Raw genomic sequence first — 15,443 nt, 5'->3', positions numbered from 1 at the left:
CTTCTCTGCCTGTTGCCCCGGCAACTGCCTCCCCGCATCCCTCCTAATCATCACTCTCTGATCCAACAGTCTCATCCACTTGGCTCCCTAGCCCCTTTCAGGGGACAAGATGAAGGGGAGCAGGGCTAGCCCCAGGGACAGTGGGACCCCCACCGCACCCCACTGAGGCCAGGTGCAGCACCTTCACCAGAGCTGCTTAGGCTGGAGCCAGAGAACAGGCGCTCTGGAATCTGTATTATCTGCAAGAATTTACAACTGTGTTTTCATTTCTGTTGATAGTCTGAAAAATAAACAGAAGCACACACTAGGGCACCTGATAAACACACAGCAGGCGCCATGCTGTTCAGAGTTCTCCTGGGTGCTTGGTGCCCGTATCGGGGTCATTGGCCAATGAACAAAGAACCACATTGGATACAGTTTCTGAATGATGCCTGGGAGCCAGGTGAAGGCCACATGATATCAGCCTGCTCTATGAAGAGGGCTCCTTGTTTCTTAAACAGTAGTAGCAGTTAACATCTAAGTAGCCCTCACTGTGTACCAGGTACAGAGTATCAGTAACTTCTGTGATTCCTTCAGCAACATTGTAAAGGAGATACTTTCATCACTATCCTTATCTTGCCCTTGAGGCTACTGAGGCCCAGAGAGGTTAAGTACCTTCCCCAAAGACCAACAGCCAGATGGGACTAGTGCTTGCATTTGAACCCATACGGTCTGGCTCCAGAATCTGTTCTTATCCACTAAGCAGCCTTTCTGATAGACAAAAGTAGTTTCTTCTCTCACTTTCCAGATATATAAAAAAATAATGTTTTAGTTAAAAACAAAATCCCCAAAACTATTGCAATGTCTAGACTCTGCATTGTCTAGACCCCTGGTATAATTCTGATTTCATGGAAGCTATTTTACAACCTTGTTAATTATAGAGAACTGGGAGCAAAATAATTCTTTTCTATAGAAATGCAAATTCTGTACCGTCTCACAGTATTTCATTGACTCCCCTCCCAACCTCAGTTTTGTCTCCATTAGCATATTTTTTCAGCAATTCTAATCTATAAATGCCTCTATTATTCAAATTCTTTCCTGAACCCATTATAACATCTGCCGGTTCCCTTGATGGCTAATGGGTAAAATACCATCTTTGACATGTGTTCATTTTTATGTCTGTATGGCAGCCATGCTTTTACAACCTTTTGAAAATTATTTTTTTTTAACACAGGAATTTTTCCTCCCTTACCTTCTCAATGAGGCCTTTGATAACCACCTTGATACCTCGGCCACCCCTTGCGGGTGTGCCCTGGTCTCCTGTCCCCCTACCTGGCTCTGGTTTCATTTTTCCATAGCCCTTATCTTCCCACATATGTAGTTAAGTTCATCAGGACTTGCTGCTCATGGCCTTCTTCTTTTACTAGACTGTGAACTCTAGAGGGACAGAAGCCCTTGACCTTTCTGTTCACTGATGTGTCCCAAATACCCAGGAGTGAGGCCCTAAGCAACTTAGTGAGACCCTGTCTCAAATTAAAAACTAAAAAAAGGGCTGGGGATGTGGCTCAATGGTTGAGTGTCTGAGTGTCCCTGAGTTCGATCTCTGGTACCAAAAAAAAAAAAAAAAACAAAACAAAAACAAAAAGCGAATCATCTTGAGAAGCTTCATATCCAGTTTTGTTGTTTATATTTAATGGAGACTATAATAAAAATTATAATAGGGAGAACTTGTCAGTTTCCCTGCTTTTTTAAAGGTGGTCTGTATACGATTCAAACTTGACAAGTTATTTTATTATTTTAATTACTTGACATCATAATTGTACATATTTATGAGGCACAGTGTGATGTTTTGATACAGGCGTACCTGTGGGATGATTGAATCAGGATAATTAGTGTATGCATCACATCCAACATTTACCATTTCTTTGTAGTAAAACACTCAACATCCCCTTCCAGCTATTTGGAAATATACAATATATTATTGTTGGCTGCAGTGCCCCGGCTGTGTAGTAGGGCCCCAGAATTCGTTCCTCCTAACTGAAACCGAATGCCCCTCCCTGCCCCTGTTCTCTCCACCCTTGCTCACCGCTGGGCTACTTCACTTCTGTGAGACTGACTTTGTCTAGATTTCTCCTGTGACTAGGATCATGCAGTGTTGGTCTTTCTGCTTATTTCACTGGACATAATGTGCTCTGGGTCTATCCTTAGTATCACACATGACAGGGTTTCACTTTTTTAGAACTGTATAGTACTCCGTTGTGTACATACACCACATTGTCTGTCTGTTCATCTGCAGATTGGGGCATTTAGGGAGATTGTAGATCTTGGGCTGTTGTGAATAGTGCTGCAATAGATCAGCAAGGGCAGATGTCCTTTTGACACACTGATTTCATTTCCTTTGGGTTTGTACCCAGAGGTGGGATTGCTGAGTCGTATGATAGTTCTATCTTTAATTTTTTGAGGATCCTCCATGGGTTTCCCATAGTGGTTGTGCTCATTTACATTCCCACCAACAGAGTGTGAAGGTTCCCGTTTCTCTGTTTTCTGACAAGCACTGGACAAGCCAGTGGCTTGGGAGGCTGAGGCAGGAGGATCACAAGTTCAAGGCCAGCCTCAGCAACTTAGTGAGGCCCTAAGCAACTTAGTGAGACCCTGTCTCAAAATTAAAAACTAAAAAAGGGCTCAAGGGTTGAGTGTCTGAGTATCCTGAGGAAGTGACCATTGTAGGACTCTCACTCATCAGTGGGTTCATACACTGAAGGCTGAATGGAGCTGGTGGAAACTGTTGGTCGGGGGGTATGGCTGGGGAGAGTAGGTCACTGGGGACGTGCCCTGGGGAACTATCTCTTGTCACTGGCCTGCCCCTCCACATCCCCCTTTTCTCTTTGTTTCTCTGCCTTGGAAGCAGCTGAAAACCTCTGAAGCCATGAGCCCCAGTAAATCTTCCTCCTCTAAGTCGTTTTCCTCAGGTATTTGTCATAGTGACGAAAAGCTGACGAACAACCAGGAGAAGGAGCAGGGGAGGCTGAGAGCAGCAGCGTTGCTCTTTGGAGAGTGGGAGTCGAGAGGGGTCCAAGCCAACTGCTGTGCCCATCATCTGTGGTCAGCTCCAGTAGAAATGGTGAGAGGCCATCTAGAGATAGAAAGGCCCTGCAGGAACGGGTGGAGGTGAGGCCAGAGGAAGTCAGAAAAGAGGGGGCTTCTCTTCCTGTAGGAGCCGTGTGCCTTTTTAAAGTGGACTGATGCTCCCTCATAGGAAAGTGCAGTGCTCGATTTTCCGTAAAGAATGGCAGCGCGGGGTGTGGCGGCACCCACCTGTCATCCAGTGGCTGGGGAGGCTGAGGCAGGAGGATCACGAGTAAAGCCAGCCTCAGCCAGGGCAAGGCGCTAAGCAACTCAGTGAGACCCTGTCTCTAAATAAAATCCAAAGTAGGGCTGGGGATGTGGCTCAGTGGCTGAGTGCCCCTGAGTTCAATCCCTGGTACCTAAAAAAAAAAAAAAACTTGATAAAATGTCCTGCATTCAAAATCAGGTCTGGACAGAGGAAGGGAAAGAAAAACATTTTCTAATTAGGAAAAAAGAGTTCATTTGGGCAAATGTAGAAATGAAGAAATCTTGACCTGGATGTAGAAGGTGAGATGGGGAAGGCTGGGGGTGTGGAAAAAAGAAGGCTGGATGAGGGGGGCCGAAACACGGATGGAGGGAGGGAATAAATTTGGGGGCTCTACAGTCCAGAGGTGACTGTCACTCACAACAACCTAGGGTGTATTTTATGAAGGCCTATGTGAGGTGCTCAAATGCTCCCACCATAAACTGAGATGAGAGGGAAATGCCAGTTACCCCCGTTGATCAGTGTGCGCTGTATGCATGTGCTGAGACACTGAACCCCATTAATGTGTGAGTTCATACATGTTAATTTAAAAACCAAAAGAAAATTATCTGGGAAGCATTTTTTAAAAGCTTTCTAGCATTTCTTTCATATGTTCTACAGATTTTCAGCTGGGCATCGTGGGCAGTGAACTAAATGAATTTAAGCTCATGAAATCTCTTAACTTCAGGCCTCCGTTGACATAATGATGTGTCACATGTTAAGTCTCAAGTTCAACAGCTTTCTTGGAATTACATTCCTTTATAGTGGCTTCCAGAATAAATGCGACTTTATTGTATTAGTGTGTTAAGGTATCAGAGTTTCTTAAGGACTATAGGCATTGAGGAATTAAATTAGGAGAAACATCATTTTTTTTTCAGATGGATTTGCTCACGTGGACCGTGTTCACCGGAGAAGAAGGGCAACCTCCCCAGTCACAGTGTTGAAACTTTTTTTTTTCTTTTCCAACAACCCAGAGGGCAAAATTCACAGCTGGCAGAGGTGTGATAGAACAGAACGTGTGATTATGTGTGAAAACAACAGTAAATTATGAAACTCAATTTCATCATCATTTGAATCAACAGTGGAACTAAATGTCAAAGAAACACAGTCTGTTCCCTCAAAGGGAGAGGACAAGAGCCAGGTGGTCAGCTGGTAGCCTGCTGCCCACTGTGCCCTGCCCACCTAGCACCCATCTTTAATCACACAGATGGCTCTGGCCAGGGAGGTGTAGGGGCAGAGCTGCCCAGGGCCACCCTGGCCTCCCAGAATGCCTTCTGCTGGGAGCAGGAAGGAGTGCCCCCTCTTTGCAGATAGGATCATAAGCTCAAGGGGACCGCCTGAGATGGGTCTCTGAGTAATGCATGGCGGGATTTCCCACAGAGGAGCTTTATGTGACTGTACAGTCATTGCACCTGACTCACTGAGGAGGGTCGAGGAGAGGCTGAAGACAGCTCTGGAGCAGAACAGGCCCTTGCACTGGGCAGGCCACTGCAGACACTTGGGGCCTGTTCCCTTAGTCACCTCCGGTGGAGCTGAGTTGCTCACTGTCTGCCCCTCTGCATAATCCTCCAGTGAGCCCCCAGGCACCCAGCCATCACCCGAGCCCTGCTGGGGCCTGAGAGTTGTCAGGGGCCGCTCTGTGACTCCTGGTTCCCAGCCCCTGAAGCAGGGGGTCCTCATGCTCACCATGCCCTCCTCTGCCTGTTCCCCTTCTGCTCTTGGGCGTCTCCTTTTTCCTTCCCCACTTCCCTTCTGTCTTGGCCTCAGGCTGTGGCCTTAGCATCCCTGGCTGCCACTCAGCCCTCTTGGGGCCTCTGAGTAGAGACACGGATAAGAAGGGCATCCTCCCCAGTCACAGTGTTGAAACAAGCACCTCCTTTCCCCCAGACCGCATGCCCCCACATCTGGTAGCATGCTTTTATGAGTCTGGACACACTGCAGCCTTGTGAACGTGAGCTCAGGAGTGTGAAGATATTGGCACCCCGTGAAGGGAGGAACAAATGGGCTGGGTGTTGTAACAGTCAGCTTTGGCTGTCACAGTACTGCGTAACAAATGGTCCCAAGAATCATTGGCTTACGGTGGCATTTATTTTCTCACCAGTCAGCCTCAGGGGTATTGGTTGGTAAAACTGGGCTCCAGGTCTTGGGTTGAGCTCATGCCGGCTCCATGGTCTCATTCTGGGTCAGCAGCTTCACACAACTCAGGAGGAAAAGTGTAGATGTGACACTTTTCAGACCTTGACTCCGAATGAGGATGGTGCTACACATACCCAACTGTCCGTTGGCCAAATCAAGGCCTGTGGCCAAGCTTCGATATTAGCATGGTGGGAAGAAAGTACCACGTCCACTGTCGTGTGGAGCACAGCAGCTTGACCCTGGGAAGGAGGGAAGGGCCTACCCTACGGGCTCTAATCCACAGTGTTGGAACACCGTGAGGAATTCCCCAGGGTCAAACATTTGCATCAACGTTTCTGTTGCCTCCTGTCCCACTGGGAACTTGATGGTCCCTGTCAGTTGAAGGTGGAGAGGGGGCTGGTGGCCGACCACTTTCCCACCCAGCACCTCCTTCCCCCCACATCCCAAGCCCACAGGCAGCTTTCTGCCCTTTCAGGTGAGTTCCTCTGAGCATGCCCTGAAGTTTCAAAGGTATTTAAAAGCTCAGTTTGGAGTGTTTGGCCGAGGCAACGGTTAGCAATTCTTAGCACCAGTGACGAAGAACACGTGTGGCCCCCTTGCAGATCATCCGCAGGGTGGACCGCATTGGGAGCTGGAGCCCATGAGGTGTGCGGAGCCCAGCAGTCGGCCTGACCGGACTCGGGGTGGCTCTGAGCAACAGTGAAATGATTTACTGTCGTGTGGACCGAATGACCATTGTGGTGAATGTTGACTTGGATAAAGGAATAAACCCCCTTAAAAATACCATGCAGAGGGCTGGGATTGTGGCTCAGCAGTGGGTGGAGCGCTCGCCTAGCATGGGCAGGCCCTGGGTTTGATCCTCAGCACCAAAAAAAATACCATACAGAAAAGGCCCCATGGGTTTTGGGAGCGCGTCCCCGATCTGCTTCCCTTCCACGGTGTTGCACCCTCACCCCAAAAAACAATAAGATGCTTTCTTCTGGCAAAACTTATAAAAGGAAATAAGGAAACACGTGCTTATGGGGTGACTGGGTATTTTCACGTCCATCCCTGTGTGCAGAGGGAGAAGGATGATTGTCATCACTGTCTCGGGTGAGTGGGGAGCTGTGGTGTTGATGATGGGTACAAGTAAACCTCCCGTGCTGGGAGGACCACATTTTTTTTTCTTTTTGGTACCAGGGATTGAACTCACGGGCACTCACCCACTGAGCCCCATCCCCAGCCCTGTTTGGTATTTTATTTAGGGACAGGGTCTCTCCGAGTTGCTTAGTGCCTCTCTTTTGCTGAGGCTAGCTTTGAACTCACAATCCTCCTGCCTCAGCCTCCTGAGCCGCTGGGATTATAGGTGTGCACCACTGCGCCCAGCATGAGGATCACATTTTATTGTGTGTGGGTGTGCGAACATGTCCCGCTGAATCCACTATTCTGTATGGCTGTAATGCACCAATAAAAATTAATTAGAACAAACAACCCTTCTAAGGCCATTTTTTCTGGCTGCCAGATCTCCCAGAGTCATGCATCTTTTTTTTTTTTTTCCGCTGCCCATTGCTGTACCCTGGACTGTCCTGAGGACTTCTCTGTCCTCTGTCCCCTTACTTTAGTAGAGGATGATCCCTCGTTTCTGTCAGGCGTGACTCCTCTCTGGTGCGTTTTCCATTCCGGAAGCCAGATTTCTGCCCTCTGGTCTTGCCCTGGTTTCCTTGGCCCGGCGCTGAGACATCAGTCCATCCTGCACAGATCAAAACTGAGGGCTCTTGTGGAATCCGCTCCTGACAGCTGACCTACAGTGAAGTCCTTGAGGCTGGCCCAGCCATTTCCTACTTCCTAATTAAGCAAACAAGGATCAAACCAATGGATCATTATTATTGTTTTCGTAATTATTTTAGGACCAGTACTGATTGTTAACGAATATCCTCCAGGGACAGAAGTTGAGAGACTCTAGTAGGTCCCCCAGGAGCTGGGTCTGGATGGACCAGTAGATTCTCACCAGGCTCTGAAGCAAGGGAACAGCATTTTAGGAAGAAGGAACAGCACCTACAAACTCTCCTCCATCGTCAGAGCAAAGCCCTTTTTTTAGTGTTTCTTCTCCCAGTGGGAGAAAGCACTTCTCCATGTGTGTACCTGCAAATAGGACAAGTGCCTGGGGAAGGCTTCCGTTGGCCAGGACTGGTTCTTCAGTTCTGTGGCATCTGCTGGTGGCACAGGATACGCTCGGGCCTTGCGCTATATTATGAGATTGCAGCAGTACAGAGTGGCAGTGCAGAGTCCCTTCTTCTGGAAGCTCAACATATTGTAGGAGGGGACAGTCACATCCAGGGCTGTGACAGAGGGCTTAGAGGCTCCTGTATAAATGCACTTAGCACATATACCACATTTCAGCACATAACTGGTTAGAGACTGGCCAACAAAGGATTTGGCAGTATGGGCAGGAGTAGCCACTGGTGTTAAGTCAGGAAGACCTTGGGGACTCATTCCACATGTGGTCATTTGGTTCATCGTTTTCCACATCAATCCCAGTGCCCTGCTGTTCCTTGGTGGGATGTGTGTAGTGAATCCCAGGGTCACAGGGTTTCCCTGTACTTCTGGATCGAAGTTGCTTACAAAAATGCAGAGATAATATTCCATGTTTGTATGAATATACTGAAAGAAATCCCTGCTGTCATGGATAACCAAAAAGAACAAACAAAAATTTTTTTAAAAAAAAATGCAGCCAGAAAGCACCGGGTTCCAAGTGGGGTTCCAAGTGGGGTTCCGAGTGGGGTTCCGATGGTGTTCCGGGTGGGGTGGAAGGGAAGGCGGCTTTCTCTTAGGCTCACTGGAGGAGGCGGGGCATCCTGCAGCCCCTGTCCCCTGCCAGCCGGGTGGCTCCTGACCTGGCCTCCTCTCCCCCCAGGTATGGAGAGTGCAATCACGCTGTGGCAGTTCCTGTTGCAGTTGCTGCTGGACCAGAAACACGAGCATCTGATCTGCTGGACCTCCAACGATGGTGAATTCAAGCTCCTCAAAGCAGAAGAAGTGGCCAAGCTGTGGGGACTCCGCAAAAACAAGACAAATATGAACTATGATAAGCTGAGCAGAGCGCTGCGATACTATTATGACAAGGTAAACCCTTGACCTTGCATGAGCCAGCCTGGGGGGAGGGGGGTCCCCTTTCCTATTCCGGGGATGAAAGCAGATAGTGGTGCTTCATGAATCAAGTTAGAAAATAAAAGAGGGGGCCCCTAAGGCCGTTTCTAAGAAGACCTGTTAGGAGGATCTTTCTCCCTTCTCTGGAGCCTTTTGGAGGTTACTGTGGTTCAGATTTTATTTTTTCTCTGTCTTTTACCTGCAGTTGGTTGAAGAATCTCACTAGCCACAGGAATTAGAAGTCAGGAGGTTGCGGGGCTTCTCTAACATTGACTTGCTCCAGGGACATAAGGAGTGTTCAAGTCTAGAAAGTCTGTTTTCTCCCTTCTGGTTTGCAGTTCGGTCAGGAGGACCTTTCCTGAGCAGTCGGGGCATGGACACATGATTTTTAAGGTTCCGTTGTCTCAGTGTGCCCCATGTGCAACATAGGGATCCTTAGAGTGCCCATCTCAGGCTGGTTGTGAAGACTGACCTGTCCATTCCGGGTTGGGTATTTTGAACAGTGTTTGGTGCATGGTGTTTACAATTTGATGGGAAGCTTCTCTAATCACAAGAAAGCCTATTTTCATTTCTGAGTCACAGAGATAAAACAGAATGCTTGGTTAAGTGAAAATACAGCGTAATTGCCAGAGACAGTTGGGGTGAGTTTTAATGCATTCCTGGACAAGTGGTTCAAGTGCTTCTGGGGCAGAGCTCTCGCCATTTAGGAGAACCACTTTAGGCCTGTAATTGTTGACCGTTTCTATTCAAATCTTTTTGTGGCTGAATATTTAGCCTCATAGACATGAAGACTTACAGTCATCGTAACGGTAAGCTTTTGTTCTGGTTTACCGTTCATATTGAAAGGTGAATTAAAAACTGATTTAAATAGTAGACCCTGATCTATATTTAGTGCCTTCTGTCTGCCAACCTCTTTGGAATTGAAGACATAAGGATTACACATTTCAGGAAGTGAAGACATCTTTAATTATAAAGTGTGCCTTTATGGGATCGTAATTGCATATGATTATGTCATTGAAATGCTAAAGGTGCTTTCCTTTAATGTGGCAATTAATTAACCCTGACTTAATGCAGAGTCCCACTAAGAGGGAAGAGCACTTCTTGCTAATTGCACTGTCTGAAAGCGGCAGATGGTGTGGTGCCTCGCATTTCCCCCAGGTTCTAAGTTTTGCCCTGGGAATCGGGGGCGCCCTGAAGGAAAACAGTCCAGCTTCCCTGCTGGCTCCGAGCCTAAAAGCTTGGCGTTTTCATTGTTTTAAATCAAGGTGTCAAAGGAGAGCAGTGCTGCCTCTGTCTGCGACTCCATTCACCTCTTCCTCTTTGGGGCTTGGAGTGGGGCTGAGGGGTGTCTCTATAGCGGGAAGGGATCTCCTGGCTGGACATGACTGTCACTGCCATTTCCACGGCACCTGATTCCCCGTCGCAGATATTTCGTGTCTGTAGAGAAAGTGTTTCTCATAGCCTCCAAGTACATTGGGTACTTTCTGCTAGGTGTCCAAGGCTCCGTGATGAGCACCTCCTACCCCTGTCTGCTTTAAACCATGGGACCCATGCTGCCAGGGCCGCCTCCTTGCACAGGTGAGAACATGGGGCTTTGATTGAAAGACCTGCCCCTGCTCAGGCGGCCTGTGAGTGGCAGAGCCCAGATCTGAGCCCAACTGGTGTGCTTGGTTTCCTAGCCAAAGGCACGCGCACACCCTGCCTTCTGGGCCATTCTCTTCCTTGGTACATCTGAGTTCCAGGTAGGCAGTCAGGCTGCCCAAGGGCACTAGAACCTAGAAATCACAACAAGAACATGTTCTTTGTTGTCAAGAACTCCAGTATTGGAAAATCCAGGCACATGCTGTGTAGAATGTTGAGCCCAAGGTTTGGGGCCCGGGCAGCCACTGGGGGTTGCTTGCCAGTCTTTTCCATTTCCCCTCCTGTTGGGGCAAAGCAGGGACCCTGCATGTGACTTTGGAGCAGCCTCTGAGCAGCAGCCTGGACCTCACAGTGACTGCAGGAGCTTCTTTGGGCAGGAGAAGCCTGTTGTCCTATTATGTCATCTCAGGCTTGGACACCAGAAGAGGATGTGCCATTTCTTTCCTTCCACATCCCACATGTACACATGCATGCTCACATGTCAGTTTGACTCTTCCATATGAAGTGCTTTCAAGGGATGTGTAAGATTAAAAGTTAGACTTTTATTAGTCCATCTTGTATTGCTACAACAAAATACCTGGAGCTAGATAGTTCATAAAGAAAAGAGGGTTATTTAGTTCATAGTTTTAGAGACTCAAGAGCATGGCACTTGATGTGGTGAGGGGCCCCTTGGCTGCATCCCAACATGGAAGATGACACCGTGCGTGGTAAGAGCATGTGTGAGAGGTAGAAATTACATGATAAGACAGGAAGTCTAAAATACCTGGGGTCAGTCTCACTCTTTTATAACCACCCACTGTCTCAGGACTGAGGTCCCATAAGAGGATTAATCTCCCCTGAGGGCAGCCTTCCCAAATACCTAGTCCCTCACACTCAGGCCCAGTTCTTAAAGGTTCCCTGCCCCCAACATCACCACACTGAGGACCAAGCTTCCAACTCACCAACTCCTGGGGGACACATCAAGCCATCTGCAAACCATAGCAGACCCTTTTTATTAATTATATATTTTTAGCTGTAGTTGGGCACAATACCTTTATTTTATTGATTTATTTTTACGTGGTGCTGAGGATGGAACCCAGGGCCTCACATGTGCTAGGCAAGCACTGTACTGCTGAGCCACAACCCCAGCCTCCCGTGTAGCAGACTCTTAACACAGTTTAAAAAGAAGAGGAGGAAGAGGGAGGAAGATAAAGGGGAAGAAGGGAGGTGAGTGAAAGAGGGTAGGAGGAAGAAGTAAAGAGGGAAGGGAGAGATAAGGAAAAAGGGAGGCGACATAAGGGATGCTTTATTTTACATTTTATGGTGAACACTTTCAATGTTGCATAACTGACCAAAGTGGATCCAACTGCCAGTGGCTGACAATTGTTGACCTACAGTAATGGCCGCCTTAAATGGCCGGACCTCTAACCTGAGGGACATGTCTGTGCAGGGTCCTTGTGAATGTGAAGCTCAGGGCCATGTGGGTGCCCTTGGTGTCCTCAGGCTGACCCTGAGGACACAACACTGATCCAACTTGTCAGTGTTGTGGTCATTCTCTTCCCCCTCCTCCCCCTCTCTCCTCCCCCTCCCTCTTCCTTTCGTTCTCCCTCCTAGATTCCACCCCCTTCCTCCTCTCCCTCATCCTCTTTCCCCCTCTCCTCTTCCCCCTCTTTCTCCTCCATCTCCCTCACTCTTCCCAGAGCCTGCGAGGGACACGGGGGCGGGGGGGGGGGGGGTCACTCCCTAGTCTGGCAGCCAGTTCCCTTTCTGTCATCTTTTCTGTCCTTTGCTAGCTCTAATCTTTTCACTCTTGGCTGAAACTGCAACCCCTTGGTTTGTCCTAATAGGGAAGTTTCCCTGCCAGAGTAGACAAGCATGAGAATATCATTATTTTTATATGTTATATGTTATATTTTTAGCTCATTCCAGGATATTAAAAATGGGCAGAGGGGGAAAAAACGTGCAAATGTGTACAAAGCTGTGCAGAAGACAGAGGGACATAATGTATGTGCTCCTGATGTCACACTGGGCTGAGGTCATCATTCCTTTAAAACTGGCACCAGCACCCTGGGGTTACTATAGCGAGGTGCTTCCAGCGTAGGGCTGGTGGTCTGGGGTGGAGTCCAGCTCTGGTGGAGGTAGTTCTCCCCGTCTCTCTGGGCCTCAGTGAAGTCTACCCCATGGGGCAGCAGGGGACAAGCCACAGTGACACATGTGCAGTGATGAGAACAGTGACCAGGACACAGTAGGGGTGACAAAGCATTAGCCAGAGTAATAATGTGGGTGGTGATATTTTCTATGACTAATTTGCGAAATTCAAATGAATATAGAGAAGGAAATAAAAACCTTTACACCCCCTTCCTGCACAGGCACGCAGACGTAGGGGGTGCCAGGTCCTGGGAATGGCGGCTGCCTTCACTGTGGGTATGTCAGGAGCCCTGGTCCTGCTCCTTAGTGCCTCATGATGGACAGCAGCCGTTCTCTATCTGTGATCTGTTTATCTATTTGGACTGCTGTGAAAACTCACAGAGGCACTTTCAAATTTATATGACCCTCCTGCTTCCCGAATCAAGCTCCTACACTTCCCCAGGCACCCCAAGTTGAAGCAACCTCCCAGCTTCCTGGGCCCCATAGCGCCCCTGTGGGCTGTGCATTCAGTGCCCCAATTAGAGCCCAGCCATCTCAGTTCCCCCAGGGGAAGCAGGGGCAATCACAGCGCCTCCCCTCATTGCTTGGCTTGTGGATTAAGAGAGAGGATGTGTGCAGGGTGCTCAGCACAGGGTCAGGTACTCAGTAGGTCCACATGCCACACCAAGTGCATGCCAGTCGTCATTCCTGCTTGTAAATCCTGCTGCCTTATGTCACAGTCATCTGTTTACCCAGGTGTCCTTCTCGCAGAACTTCTTTTGTTGCCCTGATACCTTGCACAACCTCTGGCACGTATTAGCTGCCCAGTAAATGCTAAACAAAGGTGCAAATGTGTTCTATTCAGGTACAAATCACTCGTGTCATAGAAGTTGCATCAATTAAGGGAAAAAAAAAAAAAACTCACTGCCTTCTTATTATTGGGCTGCATTAGGCTGCTGGGGCTGTTGTAACATGACCACAAGCTCTGAGTGGATTCAGGCACCAGAAATGAATTCTCCCACAGTTCTAGAGACTAGACGTCCAAAGTCAAGGTGTCAGCAGCTGCAGGGCTGGGCTGCTCTGAATGGCTGGAGGCACCTTCCTTGCCTCTTCCTTGCTTCTGTGTGCCCGTCAGTCTTTGGCATGCCTTGGCTTGTAGCCACCTTACTCTCTCTTCCTCTGTTGACACATGGTGTTCTCCTTCTGTGTCTCTGTGACTCTCCTTGTAAGGACACAGTCATTGGATGAAGGCCCATCCTAATACAGTATGAATGCAAAAACTTAACTTGGTCACATCTGCAAAGATCCTGTTTCTTATTTATTTTATTTGTTTTAATTAGTTACACATGACAGTACAATGATCTTGACATATCATACATTTGAATCAGATGGGATATAATTTCTCATTTTTCTGAGTGTACAGGTTGCAGAATCTCATTGATCATGCAGTCACGTATATACCCACAGCAATAATAATGTCTATTTTATTCTGCTGCCCTTCCATTCCCCCCTTCCCCTCCCCTCCCCTCCCATCACTTCTCTCTACTCAATCAAATATCCTGTTTCTAATAGGGCCACAGTCACAGGTACTGGCAGTTAGGACCTTCAGGGGTGACACATTTCTACCTATAACATGTCCCTACATTTCAGACACTGCTGGGCTTTTATTTGGATTTTCAAAATTACATAGTAAAAGGAGAGCCTTGGAGATGAGGGTTCAGATTCAGCAAATCCTAAAAGAAAGCTGCTCCTCATGAGAAACAGCAGCTCAACCCAGCAGCAGGGGTAATAGTAGACTTGGAGACAGGAGCGATAGTTCAACAGCAGGTGCATCACACTGTGCCACCACCAGGTCCCCAGAGTGAGGCAGGGTGGAGAAGAACAAGGTGGCTTGGAGGGATTCAGAGTCTTTAGGAACTGGGATGATCTGGAATAGCAGAAGACTTTAATAGACAGCTGAAATGGGAAGAGAAGCTGGCCCCGTGGGCTCCTGGGTCAGCAATGGCTGAGATCTAGCTCCAGTCTCTGCAGTTCCTTCCCCCACCTGCATCTCTCTGGACTCCCTACATACATACAAGGCAAGGTCAGAGGGTCAGGGTTTTCCTGCCAAAGATGACCTTCCCCAAGCACAACTTTTGACAAGGCTGCTGGGCAAACCCAGTTAGCATTGCAGACAGGAGAGATGCCCAGGCCAGGAGCAGCATGCTGTATTCCCCGGGGGGGCTGGGGACTGAAGGACCCCTGGCCAGCTCCGAGGCACAGGTAGGCACAGAAAGCACCTGTGGCTGCACATGGAGGTGCAGAAGCCGGAGCTGGTGGAGACTGCACAGGGCATTTACTTTGAGCCAGGGCATCTCACAGTCGCCCCCTACCGCATAGCTTGTTTTCCGCAGTGTCACTTTAAGTCCTAGGAGATGGGTTTGTTAATGTAGTGGCGATTGTTGGCAGTTTGGGGTGGGGTTGTTCTTTTCCCCTCTTAGGTTTAAACTGAGTTTTCTGAAAGGTAAATTTACTGATGTAATTTTAGGGATCTCTTCCAGAGATTGTATTTATGAACAGGCGAACAGCTCCTTTTTGGTTGTTGCTTAACAACATTGGGCGGGATCAGTTTTTGGATCTCTCATCTCAGGGTGAGATGGAGCGTACCTGTATCGGGCCCTCACAACCGCCACACACCTGTGCACCAGATCCAAGGGGCAGGAGGGACTCCTGAGATTCACGGCATCTCTGCACTTCTTAAAGAAGTTCTGGGTTGCTTTTAGCCTGCTTCTGCCTCTGATTGACAGGGTCCCTTTCCCTTACCTCTGCTATTCATTCAGCCATTCCTCTGACAAAACCCTTCCCCACCCTGGGGTTGTTCAGCAGCCCATGGGGGATACAGACATGCAAATCAAAAAATGTCTCCCCAATCATGGGAAGTGCTACCATGGACATGATAACTCGGCCTTCCTGGGGATTGGCCGAGAAGCAGACGGAAGGCTTCCCGAGGTCAGGGCACTTGGCCTGGGCCTCCAGGCCTGAGAATGAGTTTACCCAGCTGGGAAAAGTTGGAAAGGAATATACCAGAATGGAACAGCCTGGGCCA

At 48.5% G+C, this 15,443-nt stretch overlaps 1 protein-coding gene across 1 annotated transcript in view; it reads left to right on the top strand.

Annotated features, from left to right (window-relative positions):
- Positions 1–15,443, top strand: part of Elk3 (ETS transcription factor ELK3) — a 64,381-nt gene that overhangs the window by 17,893 nt on the left and 31,045 nt on the right. Inside the window, exon 2 of the mRNA XM_027951391.2 lies at positions 8,379–8,587. Within this exon, the coding sequence (XP_027807192.1) occupies positions 8,381–8,587 (207 nt within the window). The 5' untranslated portion in view covers positions 8,379–8,380. The remainder of the gene's footprint in view (positions 1–8,378; positions 8,588–15,443) is intronic.

This window comes from Marmota flaviventris, chromosome 3 (assembly GCF_047511675.1).
Source record: "Marmota flaviventris isolate mMarFla1 chromosome 3, mMarFla1.hap1, whole genome shotgun sequence".
In the NCBI taxonomy this organism is placed as follows: Eukaryota; Metazoa; Chordata; class Mammalia; order Rodentia; family Sciuridae; genus Marmota; species Marmota flaviventris.
This window is presented reverse-complemented; position numbering and strand designations above follow the sequence as displayed.